Source organism: Macrobrachium nipponense, chromosome 2 (genome assembly GCF_015104395.2).
Source record: "Macrobrachium nipponense isolate FS-2020 chromosome 2, ASM1510439v2, whole genome shotgun sequence".
Taxonomy (NCBI): domain Eukaryota; kingdom Metazoa; phylum Arthropoda; class Malacostraca; order Decapoda; family Palaemonidae; genus Macrobrachium; species Macrobrachium nipponense.
Window position 1 is genome coordinate 156,467,951 of NC_087201.1, and position 19,044 is coordinate 156,486,994.

General features: G+C 36.5%; 1 protein-coding gene across 20 annotated transcripts in view; it reads left to right on the forward strand.

Moving 5' to 3' along the window:
- The window catches only part of LOC135221061 (CLIP-associating protein 2-like), a 426,064-nt gene extending 410,086 nt beyond the window's left edge, over nt 1-15,978 (forward strand). For 18 of the 20 annotated variants that reach the window (XM_064258816.1, XM_064258818.1, XM_064258820.1 and 15 more), the window contains 8 exons: nt 1,753-2,090; nt 2,232-2,756; nt 2,975-2,995; nt 3,592-3,697; nt 4,514-4,718; nt 5,876-6,228; nt 6,856-7,044; nt 13,627-15,978. In XM_064258816.1, the coding sequence (XP_064114886.1) occupies nt 1,753-2,090; nt 2,232-2,756; nt 2,975-2,995; nt 3,592-3,697; nt 4,514-4,718; nt 5,876-6,228; nt 6,856-7,044; nt 13,627-13,830 (1,941 nt within the window). In that variant the 3' untranslated portion in view covers nt 13,831-15,978. The remainder of the gene's footprint in view (nt 1-1,752; nt 2,091-2,231; nt 2,757-2,974; nt 2,996-3,591; nt 3,698-4,513; nt 4,719-5,875; nt 6,229-6,855; nt 7,045-13,626) is intronic. The other 2 variants (XM_064258809.1, XM_064258812.1) reach the window with 2 other exon arrangements.
- The last annotated feature ends 3,066 nt before the right edge of the window (nt 15,979-19,044 follow it).

Here is a 19,044-nt window from a genome sequence, read left to right on the forward strand (position 1 = left end):
ACTCAATTTTCGGCTCGCCTCTTATTCTTTCTTTAGCTTTATGCATCACACCATGTCAACTCATTAAGAAGCCAAGGGGATATAACACACCTCGGTCTCAGACCCAAGCTGACACCAAACCACTCACTTCTTCATCATTATTCCATCATCTCTCGGTTTAAAGCTCTTGCAAGGTCCATTTCAAACTTCACAAACCTCATAACGTCTCAGTTTTGTAGGAAAACTTCAACAATTTGTAAAAATTAGTTTTCCAGTTGATTTTTTGCTTTACTAACCTTCACTGATGAAGATATTAGCAATAACAATGTTGGGCTTTTATTGCATAGCTATTCAAATTCAGGGGTCTGTTCAACATCAGAGAACATATCCAACTCAAAAATCCTTATTATCAATCACCAATCTCCCAATGAGTTTTAATTGTAAAATAATGATAAACAATCTTCATGTTGTCTACATAAGCAATAATAAATTCAATTTATGTACTACATTGCAAGTATGAAATGTCAGCCAAAAACAAATACTGTACCAACATTCATTTTGGCAAAAGTCTCATTTTTATTTTACTGTGTAAGTGCTTTGCATGAAATGTTAGTAACCTGAATATTTTGCTTATTGTAGTGTGTTTTAATAGTGAAAGATGAGAAAATTGTACATTTCTATATTCACAACTTAAGTCCTTTGCTGAGTCACTCTGCAATAATTTTTCATTTTAAGGTGAAGGTTCCAGGAAAGCCCTTTGATAATTAAGAATGAAAGTTTAAGTATCAGTTGACCTCACAAAGGTATAAGAGTAATCAATTTTGAGATTACTACTATATTAAAGACCTAACATAATTGATGGTTCCTTGAATATATAAGGGTAACAGCCAAATTTTGCTCTCAGTAATAGTGATGGTTTCTTGAACGTATAAGGGTAACAGTCAGATTTTGTTGGCAATAATTACTCTACCCCAGGGTTAAAATTAGAAATAAATTTCATAAAGGCAGCTTTTACCTATTGATATTTTAATTTACATATTTTATTTCAACAATGTTCGGAAGTTAACAAAAATAAATATCAGCATCTCATTATTTTCCTTTTGTGATTTCAAGACCTGAATGAAAATATTACTCCAAAGCACTAGTTAAATATGTGCCTTAGGTCTTGTACATGTATGTTTTTTTTAAATGGTGGCAAATTAATAGGTCACCCTAACTTGTTCAAGTAGTTAGTTCATACTATAAAATGTTATTTTGTCTTTCAGGGATTTATCTAAACTAATTTATGCTAGTACGTATAGATTATGGCAACAGCACTTGTGCTATATATAAACTAATCATGCTGTTATAGATTATGGCAACAGCACTTGCCATTTAATATTGATTGTCCTGTATTAGATGTATCTTCAAGTCCATAAGTGACAGTTTTATTGATTGTTTATGGCACTTCTTACATTCTTTGTCTTTATGCATTATTTTTATTGATTTTACACCCAAAGAGGGGACCAGTGAGTCTGCATAGTGTTGTGTTCTGTTAATTTACTTGACAATATGATGGCAATTTGATTTTCATTGCTATTTTTTGTATTATCTGAAAATGTATTTGTATTGGCAGATTCTAGTTACTATATAATTGTTGCTTTATTATCTATACATATTGTAATAAGAAAGAGTGCTTTGTAACATGATATAGAGATTTCTGTACACAATAAAAAGTTAAAAATTTCCTTCTACATAAAGAATTGTGTAGTAATAGGATTTCTTTCTTTTCAGATGCAAGATGTTAGTGATATAATTGCAAACTGTGCCTCAACACACTGGGGTGATAGAAAAGAAGGCCTTATGGCTTTGCAAGCATTCCTTCGTGGTTCTCATATGTTGACTGGATCTGAATTAAGACGGGTTACGGAAATCTTTACAAAAATGTTTATGGATGCTCACACCAAAGTGTTTACCTTGTTTTTAGATACTTTGATGGAATTAATAATGGTGCACAAGGCTGACCTTGGTGATTGGCTGTATATTCTCTTAACTAGATTACTTAACAAATTAGGCTCTGATCTCTTAGGGTCGGTACAAGCCAAAATCCATAAAACTTTAGATTTAGTAAGGTGAGTTTTATGGTAATTTTCTGTATGATTTTAGTACAAAGTTGATTGACATTTGAGTAATATTAACATTGCAGTAAATGCATTTTTATTGTAAGTACATTTCTAGGGTACATACTAATTTTTTTTGTCCTTGGTTTACAGAGACTCATTCCCTTGTGATCAACAGTTTATAGTAATAATGAGATTTTTGGTGGACCAAACACAAACACCCAATTCGAAAGTGAAAGTGGCTTCTCTTACGTACCTTAAATATTTGGTAGATGTTATGGAAAGAAGAGACTTGACAGCTTCCCCAGACACTCCAGTGGCTTTAGCCAAAATTCTAACTTGGACTGCAGACCAAAAGTCACTAGATATAAGAAGAGCAGCATCAGCAGCTTTTATTGCCATGTTCAATTGCAATATTACGGAGTTCACTGCATTATTGCAGCAGTTGCCTCCTGCATGCCAAAATACCGCCTCACAGATCATCCAAAATCACCTAAAAAGAGCAGCAAGTCTGGATGCCTCCCCTTCATCCTTACCTCCTAGAACTCCTCCAAGTGCTGGTGGAACTCCTGTTCTTCAGAGCCCCAACACTTCTCTACCCAGGTCACAGCGAACTTCGAGGCATAATACGATAGACTTTGATGACACCGAAAATCTTAATCCAGAAGAAGTGTATAGGTAAAGCCTTTCTTTTTCAAATTGATTAATGTTTAAGCCTTTTATGAGATGCACTTAGGCTAAGAGAATTGGACGTGGTTATTTAATCTCTAGTAAGTAAGTCAGTTGTAATCTATCAGTGATGGATTCTTATACTGTAAATATATAGTAATGATCCTCTTCAACTTAGGGAGAAGTGCAGAAATCTCATTCCCTGTTTTACTGTTCCCTTTCTTCAGCCTTAGCTCACATGGCCCAAGGTTAGTTGAGATATAGGCATTGTACATGTGTTAGTTCTTGTGGTCATCTCTACATTTTCATGAGCACATTGAGTTATTTAAAATTACTGGTTATATTTATTACAGTGAAACAAAAGCACTGGGCATGTATAGTTTTAATTTCATTCACAAGATCAACCTTCATCATGGCCTTTTTTGTTAAAAGTGAATTGGAAGCAGAAACATTACCCTTGTCATGAAACCCTTACATGAAATTACAGGATACTGTTATGAAATTTAACTGAATAAAAAATTTTTTTTTTTTTGGTTGCAAGTGCATTTCTATTTATTATGTCGTGTTTGTGTAGTTATTAGATATATTTCTTATGAATTAAGGTTCAAACCATATGGTGTAGATATACTGTTCCATTCTATTTCTGTATCATTAGCATCGAAAGACGTGTTTCCAATATTCCTGAAATTAGTTTATCACATGATAATCAGTCTTCTGAGTGTATGGCAATTACTTAAACTATTTTCAAATTGATCTGTAGAATAATTTGCATCAAGTTGATATGTACAGTTAATATATCTTTGAAATATTTTGCAAAAGTTTGTCATGTACAATTATTTTTCAGGAGCTTGAAGCGCACAACTGCAGAAATTCAGAACTATAGCTTTGACCTGGATTTGAATAGTAGTCGAAGAGATAGTTTGGAAAAACATAGAGAGTCCACTTCTCAGGTATGTAATTTTTTATGCTTTAACTTTATCAGTTTCAAAGTGATGTTAAGAAATTGAATGTTCTCAAGTTCCAACTGAACTTGTTTCTCATTGTTTATATTTTTCTTTCGTGCTGTTAGTTGGAAAAATATATGAAATATTATTTCAAAGTTAGTACCTGTTAATAATATTTTAAGAACTAATTAACATGAAGCCAGAATGTATCTATTGCATGAAAGTGGTTGATTTTTTGTTTTATATTATTATGGGATTAAGTTACGTCATGCCTCCTTTAGTATGTGGTTTTACAAATAAAAAGTTTAAAATCACTCGCTTTTATTAGAAAAACTTAGTTTCAAAAATAAATTCCAAACTACTTTGTTTATTTTCTTTTACTCTAAGATGACTCTTGACTTTTTCTTCAATCTTTATGTTACAAGTATACATGATATCTTAATTTTTTCCATGTATCCTACCATTCTTTTTCACCTTGTAGACTTAGGCCCATCAGTCTACATACTGATATTTTTCTATTTTAAAAATCTTGTTTTATAATATTTGGAGAAATGGTGGTTTTTGGGTCAAGTATGTGAACATTAAGAGTGAGTTTTAAACAGCATTATTGTTCATTGAATTTTTAATTACACTGAAACTAAAATGCCTGTAAAACAGTGAATTGTATACTGCAGATTTTATTCAGAATCACATGATAAATTGTAATTTTGCCCTTTTTTGAATCAATGAAATCAAGTTTTTAGAATGTTATATTTACCCATTGCTCTTAGTTTCATATTGGAATAGATTTTTTTATAGATCTTTTGTGGTATCGTATTTCAGGATTCTGGAATTAGTCAGTTATCTACAGGTGGTGGCGATATTCGTAATATCGATACTGTAGATGACAAAGGTAGCGAAGATACTAATGGGATGCTATCGGGCAGATCATCGAGTGTATCATCTCCAACCCACCGTATACTTTGTACATTATCAGATTCTTCAAGGAATGGCTTAGATACTCTTACAGATGATGATCTCGGTAAAGGTATTTTTTTCATTTGGCTTTCTTTTTTATTTAATTTTGCATGCTTGTTTTTATGTTGCTTGCATGCATATTAATGTTAAATATAGGTAGAATATCTGTTTTGTGAATCCACAGTAGGATTTCACTTTTCAATGTATACATTTATTTTTGTAAAGTTGTCCTTAAGTTAGCCATATACTTGTTTTGCAATTGTGTAGTGATAACAGTAATAGCATACAAATGAATTATTTGACTGCTAAAACTATAATTTAACTGAAGAAAATGTAATTAAAAAGGAATCTTCAGGCAAAGGCCACAAAACCCCTGGTAGAAGACCATGATGCAGAGTCTGTGTCATAACCCTCAGTGAGCATTGTTAGCAAATCAAACAGAATGAGTGTTTATTTGTGAAATATTTTAGATGTACATTGACAACACAAAAGTAATTTGTGTGGTAAAGATATATAAGTACTTACACCAAAGTATTGGCTGTACTTCAAGTGAGAGATTTACACTATCTTGACATTTATTTTTATTTCTTTGGTCTGTTATATCGAAAAGTGTGACTGGCATTCTCACCTGAAAATTTTTAACAGTTTTGAGGATGAACTATTTGTAGTTATTAATTGTCAGTTAATACTATAAACATTTTACTTATTTTAGTAAAATTTTGTCAGCCAATGCCATTAATTTGCATTTATTGTGTGTTCCTGCTTTGATCTGTGTTTTTTATTTAAAACTGCACTACTTTTAATGTGTTAACAAACTCAGCATAGTTGCTTTGTACCTTATGACTGCAGGATTAATAAATGATTTAAGTGTTTTAACTATATTGCCGAGTCCTATTTAGATAATTTTATGATTTGTTTATAATTTAATTCAGATTTGAAAATTAGAGCAAAATAGTGTATAAATAAGTTGAATAATTTTGGACAAATATTTTAAAAGTCTTTTTCCTTCCAACACTACTTTATTGCTGCAACTTTTGTCAGGTTTTTACACCCCAGTGTTACCTTATTGCTGCAGCCTCTTGATCTGGATATAGTTGCTTCAAGGCTACTTGTGCCCAGCTGGTGTTTTAATTGCATAAGCTGCAGTTGATAAAAGCATCAAGTTATCTTTTAGTACTTTAAATTTTTCAAACTTCTCTTGTTAAACCATATTTTCCTTAATTTCAGGAGATGGGCAGGAAAGTGATGTAGAGGTAATGTCAAGCGTAATAGCAGAACTAGGTAATACTGAAGAAGGTAGAAGTGCTGAGAAACGTGCTGCTCTCATGTCACTTATTAGATTAGCACGCACAGGTTCTACCCTTGTGTGGAATGAAAACTTTCGGGTTGTTCTTAGACTTTTATTAGAAAGTCTAGGATGTGATGACGGTGGCCAGCGTGTTTTGGTGCTTGCTGTAGTAACTGAAATGATGAGGAGAAGTCCCTTGGTTCATCATTTCTTAAACTTTTCGGAGCTGATTATCCTGAGGGTCCTTAATGCCCACGCAGATGGAGTAAAAGAAGTGCTACGTGCAGCATCTGTAAGTCTTCCACCTTATTTTATTTGTTTGTGAAAAAAAGCTTAAACCTTATTTATGTGCTTGTGAAAAAAATGTCTTGACTTTTATTTGTTTGTGAAAAACAAAACTAAATTCATACTCCTGGGAACCCCACCACAGGTTTTGATATGGTGCCCTTAGATGGTGATGAGTCTATTGTGTGACTTTTTATGAATAGTGAACAGGGCTAAATGACTGGAACCCAGTGCTAAATAATTTTTTTTATTTCAATTTACTTTCAAATTTGTTATAATTTAATTTGCTCATCAACCTTGGCCCTAAATCTTAAACCTCATTCCATCCCTTTTGCCTTTCTTTTGTGCCAAAGGATTAATCATGATGATTTTTGGAATTACAGTAATGCTGTATATACAAAAAGAACTGGGTCAAATGTATTTTAAACCATTTTCATATTTACATGTAATTACACTTTAGTATTACCCAGACATTTTTAGTAGTAAGCTGATGTGCGTGAATTGCTTTTATAGATTAGGAACAAAGTATATGGTGGATTTGAGTGGTGCATAATTAGTGAAATTGTTCATAATTCTGAAGCTAGAGTTTTATGAAGTAGCCTAAGATCATTGGATTATTCCATATTTTTGTCAGGTGTGTGCGGGTACGGTTGCTGAAATTCTTCCACCTGAGGTAGTGATTCGTGTCTTAAAACCCCTAATTCAGATGGGGGACTATCCAGTAAACCAAGCAGCCATCAAGATGCTGAATAAGCTTGTTGAGGCACATCAACCATCTATTGTAGCAGCAGCATTGCCAGAAATCATGCCAGGGCTAATCAAGGTAATCTTAGCTTCAGTATTTCTTGCAAGTGAAGCTGCATATTATGTATATAATTATTAATATATAAAAAGACTAAGACCATACACAGTTATGTATCTCCCTGTCTTTTTATTATTACTCTTCTTTATTATTATTATTTTTATTTTTGTCAAAGTAACATCTCAACTGCTCAGACTACTTTATGTATGAGCTACATATTTAAATGTGATGCAGCTGCTGGATAAGTTTTACATTAAATGTTATTGTACAGTACTGTTTAATTTTGGTTGGAAACTATATGGAATTACTTTATCTGTGAGATAACTTGCAAATTCCCAAGTGAAGTATACACTGCAAGGTCTATGTTACTTAACAGAAGGTCAGACCCCCAAAACATCAGATAAGTAGAGGGCCAGTATGTTGTTATTATTTTGACCTTACCACCTGAATTAAGACTTTTCAGCTGTCATGAAGCTGAGTCACAGGTGGTTCTAGGAGAAAGTTACATCATGGAAGTTTCAAGTTTGATAAAATCCAAGCACTGACAGCAAATTAGTTTTCATACTCCAGGATATGTATTGTTTATGATATTGTTCAAGTGTTTCTTGAAGTGGTGGAGGAATAAATAAAGATTTAAATTCATGTTCTGCATATTTTAGTAACTAACATGTCTAGACAGTCAAAATAATTAATTTAGCAACAGCCACTTAATGAGGCTTCATGATCAATATCATTATACCATCAGGAAAATGTTAAGTGCTTAGCTGACACTGTCAAATTAAATTTGAAATCCCTAAGGATGGCATTTTATATACAAACTATACATTTGATATTTGTGGATCCTTACTAAATTGTCACCTGCCCTGTTTTTAAGTAATTTTAATTTGTTCATATACAAAACAAACCTTCGGTCTTAACATTAGGATAATTTTCTAGTACCAGCTGGAAATCCGGTAAAATTAATAAAAAAAAAAAAAAAACATGTGATTGTGGGACTATTGGCATCTTTACTTGCTCACAGGGTATTTGGGAACTCCTACAGTGCCTTGGGCAACCAGTGAGCACATCAGTTACTCTTCCAACCCAGTTACTTCCTTACCGCCTTTAAGAGAGGACGGGATTACTCTTTTATCTCTTTAAAGCTGGGTTAGTTTGCCAGTTTTTCTATCTTTTCTCTGAGTGTGCTCAGTGTGTGATCTTGTAGGTTTGTATAAGTTGTGAGAGGTCATGGAGAATTTTGCTTTGCCAATGAAGCTTTCTTTAGGATCTCGCAAGAAACAAAGGAAATGCCCTGGAGTGAGTGGGTTTCCTTGTTCAAAATTTTTAACTTCGGTGTCTGCGGATCCTCCCCTATCGTGCAGTAGGTGCAGAGAAAACGTGTATACAATTATTTACTAGCCCAAGTTCAATTTGTCATTGTTGGTCGGTGGGACAATGGAAAAAGTTTTATGAGAAGGGTCAGTACAAGAGAAAGGAGAGGCCGCCATCTTGGGATGACCGAGCGTCTTCAGCTGCTTTTCTTCAGACTATGCATGATGCTGTTCCATATGTTTCATCAAATGTATTTGATGCTTCCCATACCCCTTCGGTTTCTTCTAATGATTCATCGTTGGAAGCATCAGGAGGGGTTTTGGGTGGTTTTGTACCTAATTATGCTCCTTCCTTCTGTGCGATGAGGGGGAGAGCATCGCCATCTTTGTCTTATGTTTCAGCCCCAATACGCACAGGATGGGGGGAATGTGGGCAGTGTTAGGCCTATTAGGGGTACCAATCTCAAATAGGTTGTTGTCTAACTATATGACGTCATGCTCCCCTCTGGGTCATCCATCTATGAATGTCCCTCCTCCCCCTGGTGTGCATTTTATTGGGGTGAATGCTATAACAGCTGCAGCAGCGCATATGATTCCAACAGTAGTGGCTAAAAATACATCTTCAGAGTCAACCAGGAGATTAGTATATGAGACAACCTTTATCAGATTGCTTCAATTTGGTTCCAAAGCGATTTCATACTTTACAAACTTGAGTGCTAACATGGGCTAATATCCTGTTGATGAGGAGAAATGCAGCATTGGCCAAATTAAGCCGCACTGTAGATTAGGACTCCCTGTTAGCCATTTGGAATGGAGATATCTTGGATTCACAATCTGTTATCAAAGGGTATACTAGAAGCTGCAATTAATAAAAGAAGGATGGATATCAATGATTGATTAATTCAACAGGCAGTTAGTAAATTGTCTGGAAACCGTCCTTATGAAATAAGGCAATTACAACAAACATCACAGAAGAGAGTAGACACAATCCCTCCTCTAGGTCAGCAAGACCTTTTTCTCCAAGAAAGAAATTACCTCAGCAGCCCTTCACAATCAAGCCAATAGAGGAAGGGGCATTGGGCGCCTCTCCCTACTAGTGGGGGGAATGCTTGGTGAGTCGTTGGAAGTTGTGGCAGAGTTTCGGAACAGAGCAGTGGGTAGTGGATGTGCTCAGAGTGGGTTATCTGATTCCATTTGATTTTACTCCACCAACAATTATCACACCTCTCTTACACTCCTGGGTCTCACAAATTCTGTATTTTAAAAGAAGAAATGAGGAAGGTGATGGAAAAGGGAGCTGTAGAGCAAGTTGTACTCCTGTCAGGTGGATTTTACAGCCGTATTTTCCTTGTTCCCAAGGCCAATGGAGATTGGAACACAGTTATAGATCTGTCAACGTTGAATCTTTTCATGAGGAGGACATCTGAGATTCAAAATGGAGACCCCAAAGACAGTTCTAGCACCAGTCAGGGACAAAGGATTTTATACTGGCAATAGACTTGAAGGATGCATACTTCCAGAATCGAATCCATCATTCTTCCACATCAGTCTGGCAGGGAAGGTTTTTCAGTTCAGAGTTCAGTGTTTTGGATTTACGACATCTCCTCAAGTATTTACAAGAGTATTCACTCTTGTGTCAACATGGACTCATGCTCAGGGAATCGGATTAATAAGGTGCCTGGACGATTGGCTGGCGATAGCAAAGTCCCAAGAAAAATTACTTCGACAGACCTCTTCTCCAGTTTTGTCACAGCTTAAGCATTGTGATAAGTTGGGAGAAGTCGAGTTTGGATCCCAGTCAGATGCTGGAGTACTTAGGGATGATTATAGACATAGTAAAGGCAAAAGCTTTCATTTTTAGATCAGAGGATAGAGAAATGCATAGTAGTGAATTCTTTCATGGGAAAGAAAACACAACCAGCAAAGCAGTGGCAAGTAGTGTTAGGGATCCTAAGTTCCTTGGAGGAGTTATTTCCACACAGGAAACTACTACCCCTTCAGTCTTTACAATGGAAGATGAAAGAGTTTTGGTCACCATATGAGCAGATTCCACTATTGGTAGAGGTGAGGAAAGAGCTACTGTGGTGCTTACAAGACAGCAATCTGACAGTAGGAGTACCCTTCAACACCCCTCTCCAGATCTTCTGCTGTTCTTGGAGGCATCACTCAAAGGTTAGGCGCTCACATGGAGGAGCTGATGATTTTGGGAAAATGGAGTCAGAAGGACAGAGAACATACAAGTGTGCTAGAACTAGCAGCATTTGTAGCACTACAGGAGTTCTGGGAGAGGGTGAAGGGGTACACAGTAGTACTGATGTCAGACAACACTACAGTAGTTGCATATGTAAACAAACAAGCAGGTATGGTATCTTGACAGTAACACCTTATGACAGTTCAACTTCATCAGTGGGCTGTAGAGAACTTAACAGACATCAGGGCCAGATATATTCTGGGGAAAAGGAATGTAATAGTGGACAAGTTGAGCTGCTGGGACCAGATTCTGGGAACAGAGTGGGCCTTGCATCAGGAAATTGTTGACAGAATGTATATCTTGTGGGAAAGGCCGGTCATAGACCTGTTTTCAACAAGATACAACAAAAAGTTGTAGATATATTGTTCAGTAGTCCCAGACACAGAAACATTAGCAGAAGATTCTCTACAACATCCGTGGGACAATCTGGACATATATGCATCTCCTGTTTTGTCTAATCCGTCAGTTTCTGAACAAGGTGATGCGGTCTCAGAATCTCAAGATGACCCTGGTGGTCCCCTTGTGGCAGAAGGCAGAATGGTTCCTGGACTTGTTAGAACTCTTGATAGTTGTTCCAAGAGAACTACCTCCCTGGAACAACCTATTATGTCAACCGCATGTGGAGAGGTACCACCAGTCGGTACAGTCCCTATTTCTTAATGGGTAGAGACTGTCAAGTACCTCCCGCAAGCGAAAGGCTTTTCACAGAAAGCAGCATCGCGAATGGCAGGATATATCTGAAAGTGGTCTGTGTACTGAGATTGGTGTTGTAGATGGAGTCCATCTCCAGTTGGAACTTCTTTTTAACAGTTAAGGTGTAGACATTTCCCCTTCATGGGAAATAGCTATTTTAATTAAGAGTTTTAAGCAGTCCTGTTCCCCTAAGGAACTAAAGTCTCCTGATTGGGATTTAACCATATGCTCCCTTATGAACCATTTCTACAAGCCACGGATAGAAGCTTGAATCTGAAAGCAGTCTTCTTCTTGGCTCTACCATCGACCAAAAGGGTAGGGGAGTTACATGGTCTGTCATATGAGGTGAGGCATTCCAGAGGTTGGAAGTCAATAATCTTCGAATTTCAACCAAAATTCGTTCCATCAATGGAAGATGACAGATTTGTCTCCTTTTCTGCACCTTCATTGGGAGACTTTGTGGATAAATGACCCTGAAGAAATATTATGTCCTGTCAGGGTACTACAAGCTTACTTAAAAAGAACTTGGCATCTCAGACCTAGATGTCGAAGGCTTTTTGTTAGTACAGACCGGGTCAAGAAAGAAGTGTCCAAGAATACAATATCGTTTTGGTTAAGACAAACGATCAGGAATGCATATTTGACATAATCTGAAGGTCAAATGATTTTGCGAGAGCTAGAGCTCACAACATCAGGGGCCAGGGGCGTGAGCTCTTCTTTTGCATTCAAGAAAAATTTGTCTGTTGAGAGGATTTTGAGAGCTGGTGCCTGGCTGCATCAAACAACTTTCACTTCCTTTTATTTAAAGGATGTTGCCCATAGATCCTTAGACACTTTTTCCTTGGGTCCGATGGTAACTGCTCAACAAGTGGAATAACTCATATAGTGCTCCTGGCGGGTCAGCTAGTATCTAGTCTAATTTGAAGGTATGAAAGTAGAATGAATGAGGTGATTGGTCTCTTTTCTTTCTTACTTTTTCTGTCTACTTCTTTACGACAGGCAGTAAGAGGAAGAATACCATCACAAGCTGGAATGGATGAGATACAGGTGAGTGAGACAGCCATGCTGTTAAGCCGATCAGTATTAGAGATACTTCTCAGTAGCAACACACCCCTCTGTAGCTGGGAGAGAGTGGGGTGGTAACAAATCCACGTACATGATACGTGGGTTTGTTATGAGAACAGATAACTCTCCATCTTCCGCAAATGCTATGTACTACGTTATTATAGGAAATGCTCAGAGAGATGAACAAATAGATTCTCGTATATCATTGGCTCTGAGGCTGTAGTCGAGTGTCTTAAAATTTTTATTCAGAAATGAACTAAAGTATTTGAACAAATGACAAATTTATAATCGATTTGTATTTTTCATAACTAACAAACCTGAGGTCATAACATATAAGGGCCCACCTCAAACCACTCCTCTGACAGTCAAAACTGGGTTGGAAGAGTAACTGATGTGCTCTTGGGATGCCCTAGGCACTGGGAGTTCCCAAATACCCCGTTAGCAAGTACAGACGCCAATAGTCCCTGGATCACACAAGTTCTTTATTAATTTGATCAGATTTCCAGCTGGCGCAAGAAGATTATGCTAATGTTAAGACCACAGCTTTGTCAGTTATGAAAAATACAAATTTATTAAAAATTTGTCATTTTTAATTGGTATCATGAACTGTGATTATGGTTGTAGGGTTTGTAAGATTTTAAATGTCCAAGTTTGTATGTACTAATATCAAAGATCTCCTACCTCTTGTATTGTTAAGCATGTTGGAGGGAATTAAATCATTTATTGTTTTAAATAAGAACTTGAATAATGCCCCACATAGATATTAATATTGGTGTGAAGAAGCTCAAATTAAGCATAGTGTATCCTCTCTTGATTAACAAACTATTTAATAATTGAAATGACAAACTTATTTTATTAATTTGGATCAGTTACGTTGCCTTTTTTTCCAGAAATATTGAGGAGTTTCATCTTGTTACTACTGAAAAATGCTTATTATTTACCTTTTTGTTCCTGGAAATGTTTTAATTTAGTATGGCTATAAATTTAATTTGAACTATTGATGTCTAGTTTTCTCAGTACATGGTTGAATTGTTCACAATTATATTATTCATTATAATTATATTATTCATTATAATTCATAATCACCTTGAGCAATTATGAATACTACTGGGATAATTTGTCACATATTAAAGCTATTTCTCTCTCTCTCAAGCTTATGCTAGTTCTGACTTTTGTTGTTGACAGCAATTCATTGAAATTAATTTGAGCATTTTGCCATCTCTTTTTATTTTGTATTTTCTTTTTTTAGTTGAAATGTACTTATTGTTTATGCTTTCACCACAGGCATACGACAACAAGGAGTCATGTGTACGGAAAGCATCTGTCTTTTGTATGGTGGCACTTCATAATGCAGTTGGTGAAGAGGCAATGAGACCACATTTAGAAACCTTGACTGGTTCAAAGTTGAAACTTTTGAACCTTTATATAAAGAGAGCAGAGACTCAAAGTTCTGGTGCATCATCTCCCAAGTCTGAACCTCAAACGTAATATATTTCACAAGTGATTTAGCATTGTGTAAAAATATTTTTTAAACCAATGATTGGCCTGGTTAAATGCCTTAGTCATTAAATTTTAGAAGACAACAGTTGGATAAATGGAATTTTTTAAAAGCAGTTAATGAAAAAATATGTATATTTATTAGACTGCAAGTGATACCAGTTTTGATAAGGTATGAAATAAAATTGTGCATTGCTCATAGCTCACATTTTTTAAGATCTGCTCGAAATATAAGTTGGCACAAAATTGTTGATGATTTATGGATACAGGAATGTGACTGTCAAGTTGAACCAAGTAGAGAAAGGGACTCAAGAAATTCAGTGAATGACTACTGCTGTGGTGCCAGGTGGTTCTACCATAGTTTTATGAGTAGTTTTACCAACTTGCTTATTTGGCAATCTTTGTGTGATAGATTACTATGTGATTACTGATAACATAGGTAAGGCTTAACATGGCTATGAAATACTACACCAATTCTAGTTGTATAAGAATCAGCCTTTAAGCAATTTAATGCTAATGTGCCATTAGGGGTGCAGTTAATATTGACTAAAGGAGATTAAAACTTATTTGATGCTGTCCTCATTTTCTCCTGCATGGCCATCTTTGTTCTTTTGTAATAAATTGTAAATTATTAACAAATAATTAGGGGCTGGGAGCTAGTCAATTTGGGGGGAGGGGAAAGGGATAGTTATCTTACCTGTGTTTATAATCCCCGTTTATACTGATGATTGTAATGTGTCTAACCTGAAAGAGGGGAGAGTCTGACGTAAAAACGTTAACGATGACGATGATGTACTAATTGGTTATTATTGGTTTTTGTACAGTAATAGTATAAGCTATAAATATTTTTTCTAAGAACTAGGATCTGATGATTTGAAAGTTTGTATTTAATACCATTCAGAAGATTAAGCAGGATGTGTGTGAGGAGGGGGTGTCACCATTCCAGGAGTTTCCCCTATGCACCTGAATGCTGCTTGGTGTCCTACGCTGGTTTGCCTTGGGCTAAGCTTAAGGTGGTGTAAGATAGTGCTGTGTATGTAATATAGTTTCTGTATATATATTTTTTTGTATGGCCAAGGATACTAAAAATGCTATTAATACAAACTAGGACCTTTTTTTTTATTTTTTTTTATCCGTTACTTAACCCACCCTGTTCACAGTGAACTTTTTTTTACATGATTGTCTAACACTTGACTCAAAAAACCAAATAAATATTGAAGCTTTCTGCAAATATGAGAAGTTCAGCAATTTAGAGTTCCAACATTTTACTTTTCTTTATTATCTATGAAATATTAGCCATATTTTAATTAATTTTATTTTTTTCATTTTGAAATATGTATTTATATGGTTTTTTCTTAAGTCTTTTGCAAACTTTCACATAATGTAAATTCATAACCAACTACAAGCATTATTAATGGAGAGGCCTTTGGTGTGGAACTTTGAAATTGCTGAGCTATCATTGTTCCCCTGTTACAGCTGTATATAATTTTTATGTGCCAATCAGTTTTTCTTTTGTAATTGTGATAGCCTATTTTGTGGGAATGTGAGGTTTAGATGGATTCAAATTGTACTAAAGTATTTATCCATTATGTGGATTAAAATTTTTAAAGTTTATTGTTTTGGTGACTATAAGTTAAAATTTTTTGGAAGTAGGAAAACTTTACTCTGGGCCGTGTTATTAGAAAACTACGTTTGCTTGTTGTTATACCAAAGATAATTGTAAAACAAGAATCACAGTGCTGCCTAATTCATTCAATGGTTTTAGTATATTGCCTTCCAAATTTGGACATCAGAAATTTACCATTAATGTCATGATGCCTGAGTTTCCACATAAACTTATCCCTTGAGTTACATTTTTTCATTTCCATCGAAATACTGTAGTTTTTAAATTTTAAAAAATCCAGTGATTACAACGGATTTTAGCCTCTTAATGGCTATCACGTGAAGCCCCTTTCTTACTGTTATGATCTAAATGGCAGTCTTGTGTATTTTTGATCACCGCTGCAGGGATGAGATTGGTAAACTCAAAGGCTGAAGATTGGAGTATGTCATGTCTGGTTTGTCATATACGTGATATGTATGTTGGCTGCCCATGTGACAACTTTGCACATTCAATATCCTAATAAATCTCATAGTAAATTGGCTTGTCATTTATCCTTTAATTTTGGTTTTTGGATCATTTTTTTCCTTAGATCACTAACTGAAACTGCTAGAAAAATGCAGAGCAATGAGGCGCAGTTCCACGTTGATTTTTTTTTAACCCTTCCACTAGGTAGGTCTGAGCAGTAATATCTGTCGGCTACTTGCCAGTTATCTCTAAATACCCTCTTTGATAAATACATACCTTCAGAGGCAGCTGGTCCAGTTTTAACTTTGTAACTGGGTTTTTAAATATGGCAGCAGCTAGTGCAGGATTGTGACTATTAACCCACAAGTATTTACACCATCAGTTTTCCTTCTTCCCTTGAGCTGTGTAATTATAATTCTCATACACTCCACTACAGGTGTGGTTGAAGCTGTCTTGTCTATTGTAACTGTGGCTTTTTTTTTATAGTTCTTGTTTTGATGGTTGTGTGTGGAACACTAATGGTGCCTAGTCATCATCTCCCATGGGAAAATGATCAGTGTACGTGTCCGTAACGTGTTCAAATGTGTTCGTGTTTCATGTCTGCAGCTGTCTTGACACTTTTAGTTTGATTTTGTCTTGCTGAGGCCAGGAGTGTTTGCTGTCTCAGACTAGTGCTGCATATTCCTTGGTCGTCTTCTCAGTGGAAAAGAAATGGTTTGAGGAGGAAGAGGGTTTTGCCAGCACATATCTTTAAGGGGGCAGTACATTGTTGGTGTATCTGTTCCATTTATGTGTACTTACGGGTTTCCTTTTATTCTCTTTCTCTTTTCTCTTATTATTAGTCAGTCTTTCTTCGGTAGCTTGTTGGTATTATTTAGGAAGGTTATCTTATATGGGCTTACGTTCAATTATCACTTGCGGTGAGTTTTTCTTTTCTTGGGAACATTGTAGATTAATTTCCTTTCATTTTCCAGTCTCTCAGGATTTAAAGCTTGGGTACACCGCAGGACTCTGGGCAATTTAAACACCACTTAATTATCTTACTTATTGTTAATAGTAATTATTCACAATTTAACAATTTACACAACACTACACAGGAAACGGAGGAAGTACTGACGTAGCCTCCCCGTATAAGGCTTGGTTCCTAACTAAACTTCTCTGAGACCTCAAGTGAAGTCTCAGCCTAACTCATACAGTTAAGCTCCTCCTTAACTTCTACTAAGACACATCCTACTACTTCTTGAGTGGCTTTCCTTACTTCCGGTGCCACCCCTATATTAGTATTGGTTATGTTAATCTACGGTAACCACCCACTGAAGGTGTCAAAGTTCAGATTTTCCACTGGAGTTTGCAACTTACTGTTTTGGCAAACTGCTGCCTGTGTTTAGTCTCGTTTTTCAAAACTGCTATTGCTGCAGTCTGTTACTGCCACACATCTACTCCCTTTTCTACCTCTCCTGGTAGATTCTTTCATTACTCTACCCCTCACTCTATATATATTTCTACCATTGGATTTTCCTATCTAAGACTCCTGTTGTATTTCTAACATCTCTTCTTACTGTACTAACCATGTCCCTTAGTACTCCTGTGGTTTGTGCATGTTGCTGAGGTAGGGGAATCTTATTTTCCCCTTGTTCTTGTATCCCTAAAATGGGACTTGGCCTTGGTCTGGTGAAGCCTGAAGTTGCCCCTTACAAACTCCTCTCCTGATCCTGGGATGGGGATCTCCCCTTAAGGGTAGTCTTCCTCCTAGCCCTTGCCTCAACCAAGAGTCAGAAAACTACATGCATTGTCTTATCTTGTCCAGCAATTGGGAGGGTGGGCTCATTTTCCCTTTTCCTCCTAGCCCTTGCCTCAACCAAGAGTTGGAAAACTACATGCATTGTCCTATCTTGTCTAGCAGTTAGTAGGGTGGGCTCATTTTCCCTCTCCTTCATTAACTTAAGTCTGTGGTTAAAATGCTAACAACTCATATTTGGATCCAAGGCTTGAGAGTTTCTGGCTTCTCTCCCTCTAGGATTTCCATGGTGGAGACTTAGATGAGATGGTGTTATGCCTAGTTTGAGCTCCTAGATATTGCTTGGAAAGGTTAAAACTCTTAGGCTAGTGTTTAAGTGCCTTTCCATAACCCTTGGTCATTGCTAGAGACATCTTTTGGAATACAATGCATTTGACCCTTTTACCCATCCTACAACTCATGACACCTGGGTATAGGACCACCTTTCAGAACTTATCAATCCAGCAAGTAATGAGGGCAGCAGTACTGCAGTGCCAGACTACCCTCATCACATGCTACCTGAGGGATATTGCCCACAAGTACTTCAACACCTTGGTTGAATGCTTTGGCCATAAAGTTCAATTTCATGAGTGGAGTGGAATGTTTCACTACCCCACCCACTTCTCTTCCACCCCAAGAACACCTTTGCCAGGGTCGTCTACTTGGGACCCAAATACAGGTAAGTGCATTGTGAACTGTTTTACTAATGTAGAATGTGAACCCTATGTCTTCTCTTCTATAACAAATGGAAGAGTGAATGTGGAAGTTGTCTCTCAAACCTACAGACTGTGTTAAGCAAGAGGGTTGTTGAGCAGTAGTCCATCCTATTCAGGAGAGGGTGGTCTGGGTTCTCAGTCCAGAGGGTATGGAGCGGGGTCATACAGTGCTTCCTCACCCCATGGACACTGTCATGTATGTAGATCTCCCTCTCTTTGCCGACACATTCTCAGTAGGGGTGGGTACTCGCCCTTGCCTTTGGACACTGCATCTTACCTAAGAAGTGAGTCTCCATATAAGGCCTTTTATATTGGAGGTAATCCATTTGTACACCCTTTTTAGTATCTTCGGTTTTTCACACTGATGCAGCAGCCAAAAATACAATGGTTGGTGTCAATTATATTTGGATTTAAATTTGAGTTCTTCCTACGGGGATACAAACACTATGCTTTTCATGTATGGAGTTTCCTTCTATACATGACTGAAGAAGGGTGGTACCCAACTGTAGGTGGGGGAAATAGGATGCCCATTTTTACTCTGCAGATGTTAACTATCCTCATTCTGACCATTCTTGCTTTCAGTCTTTTTACCTGTGATGGCTGTTTCCTTTTGGTGAATTATGTTCCTTTCATGTTTATTAACT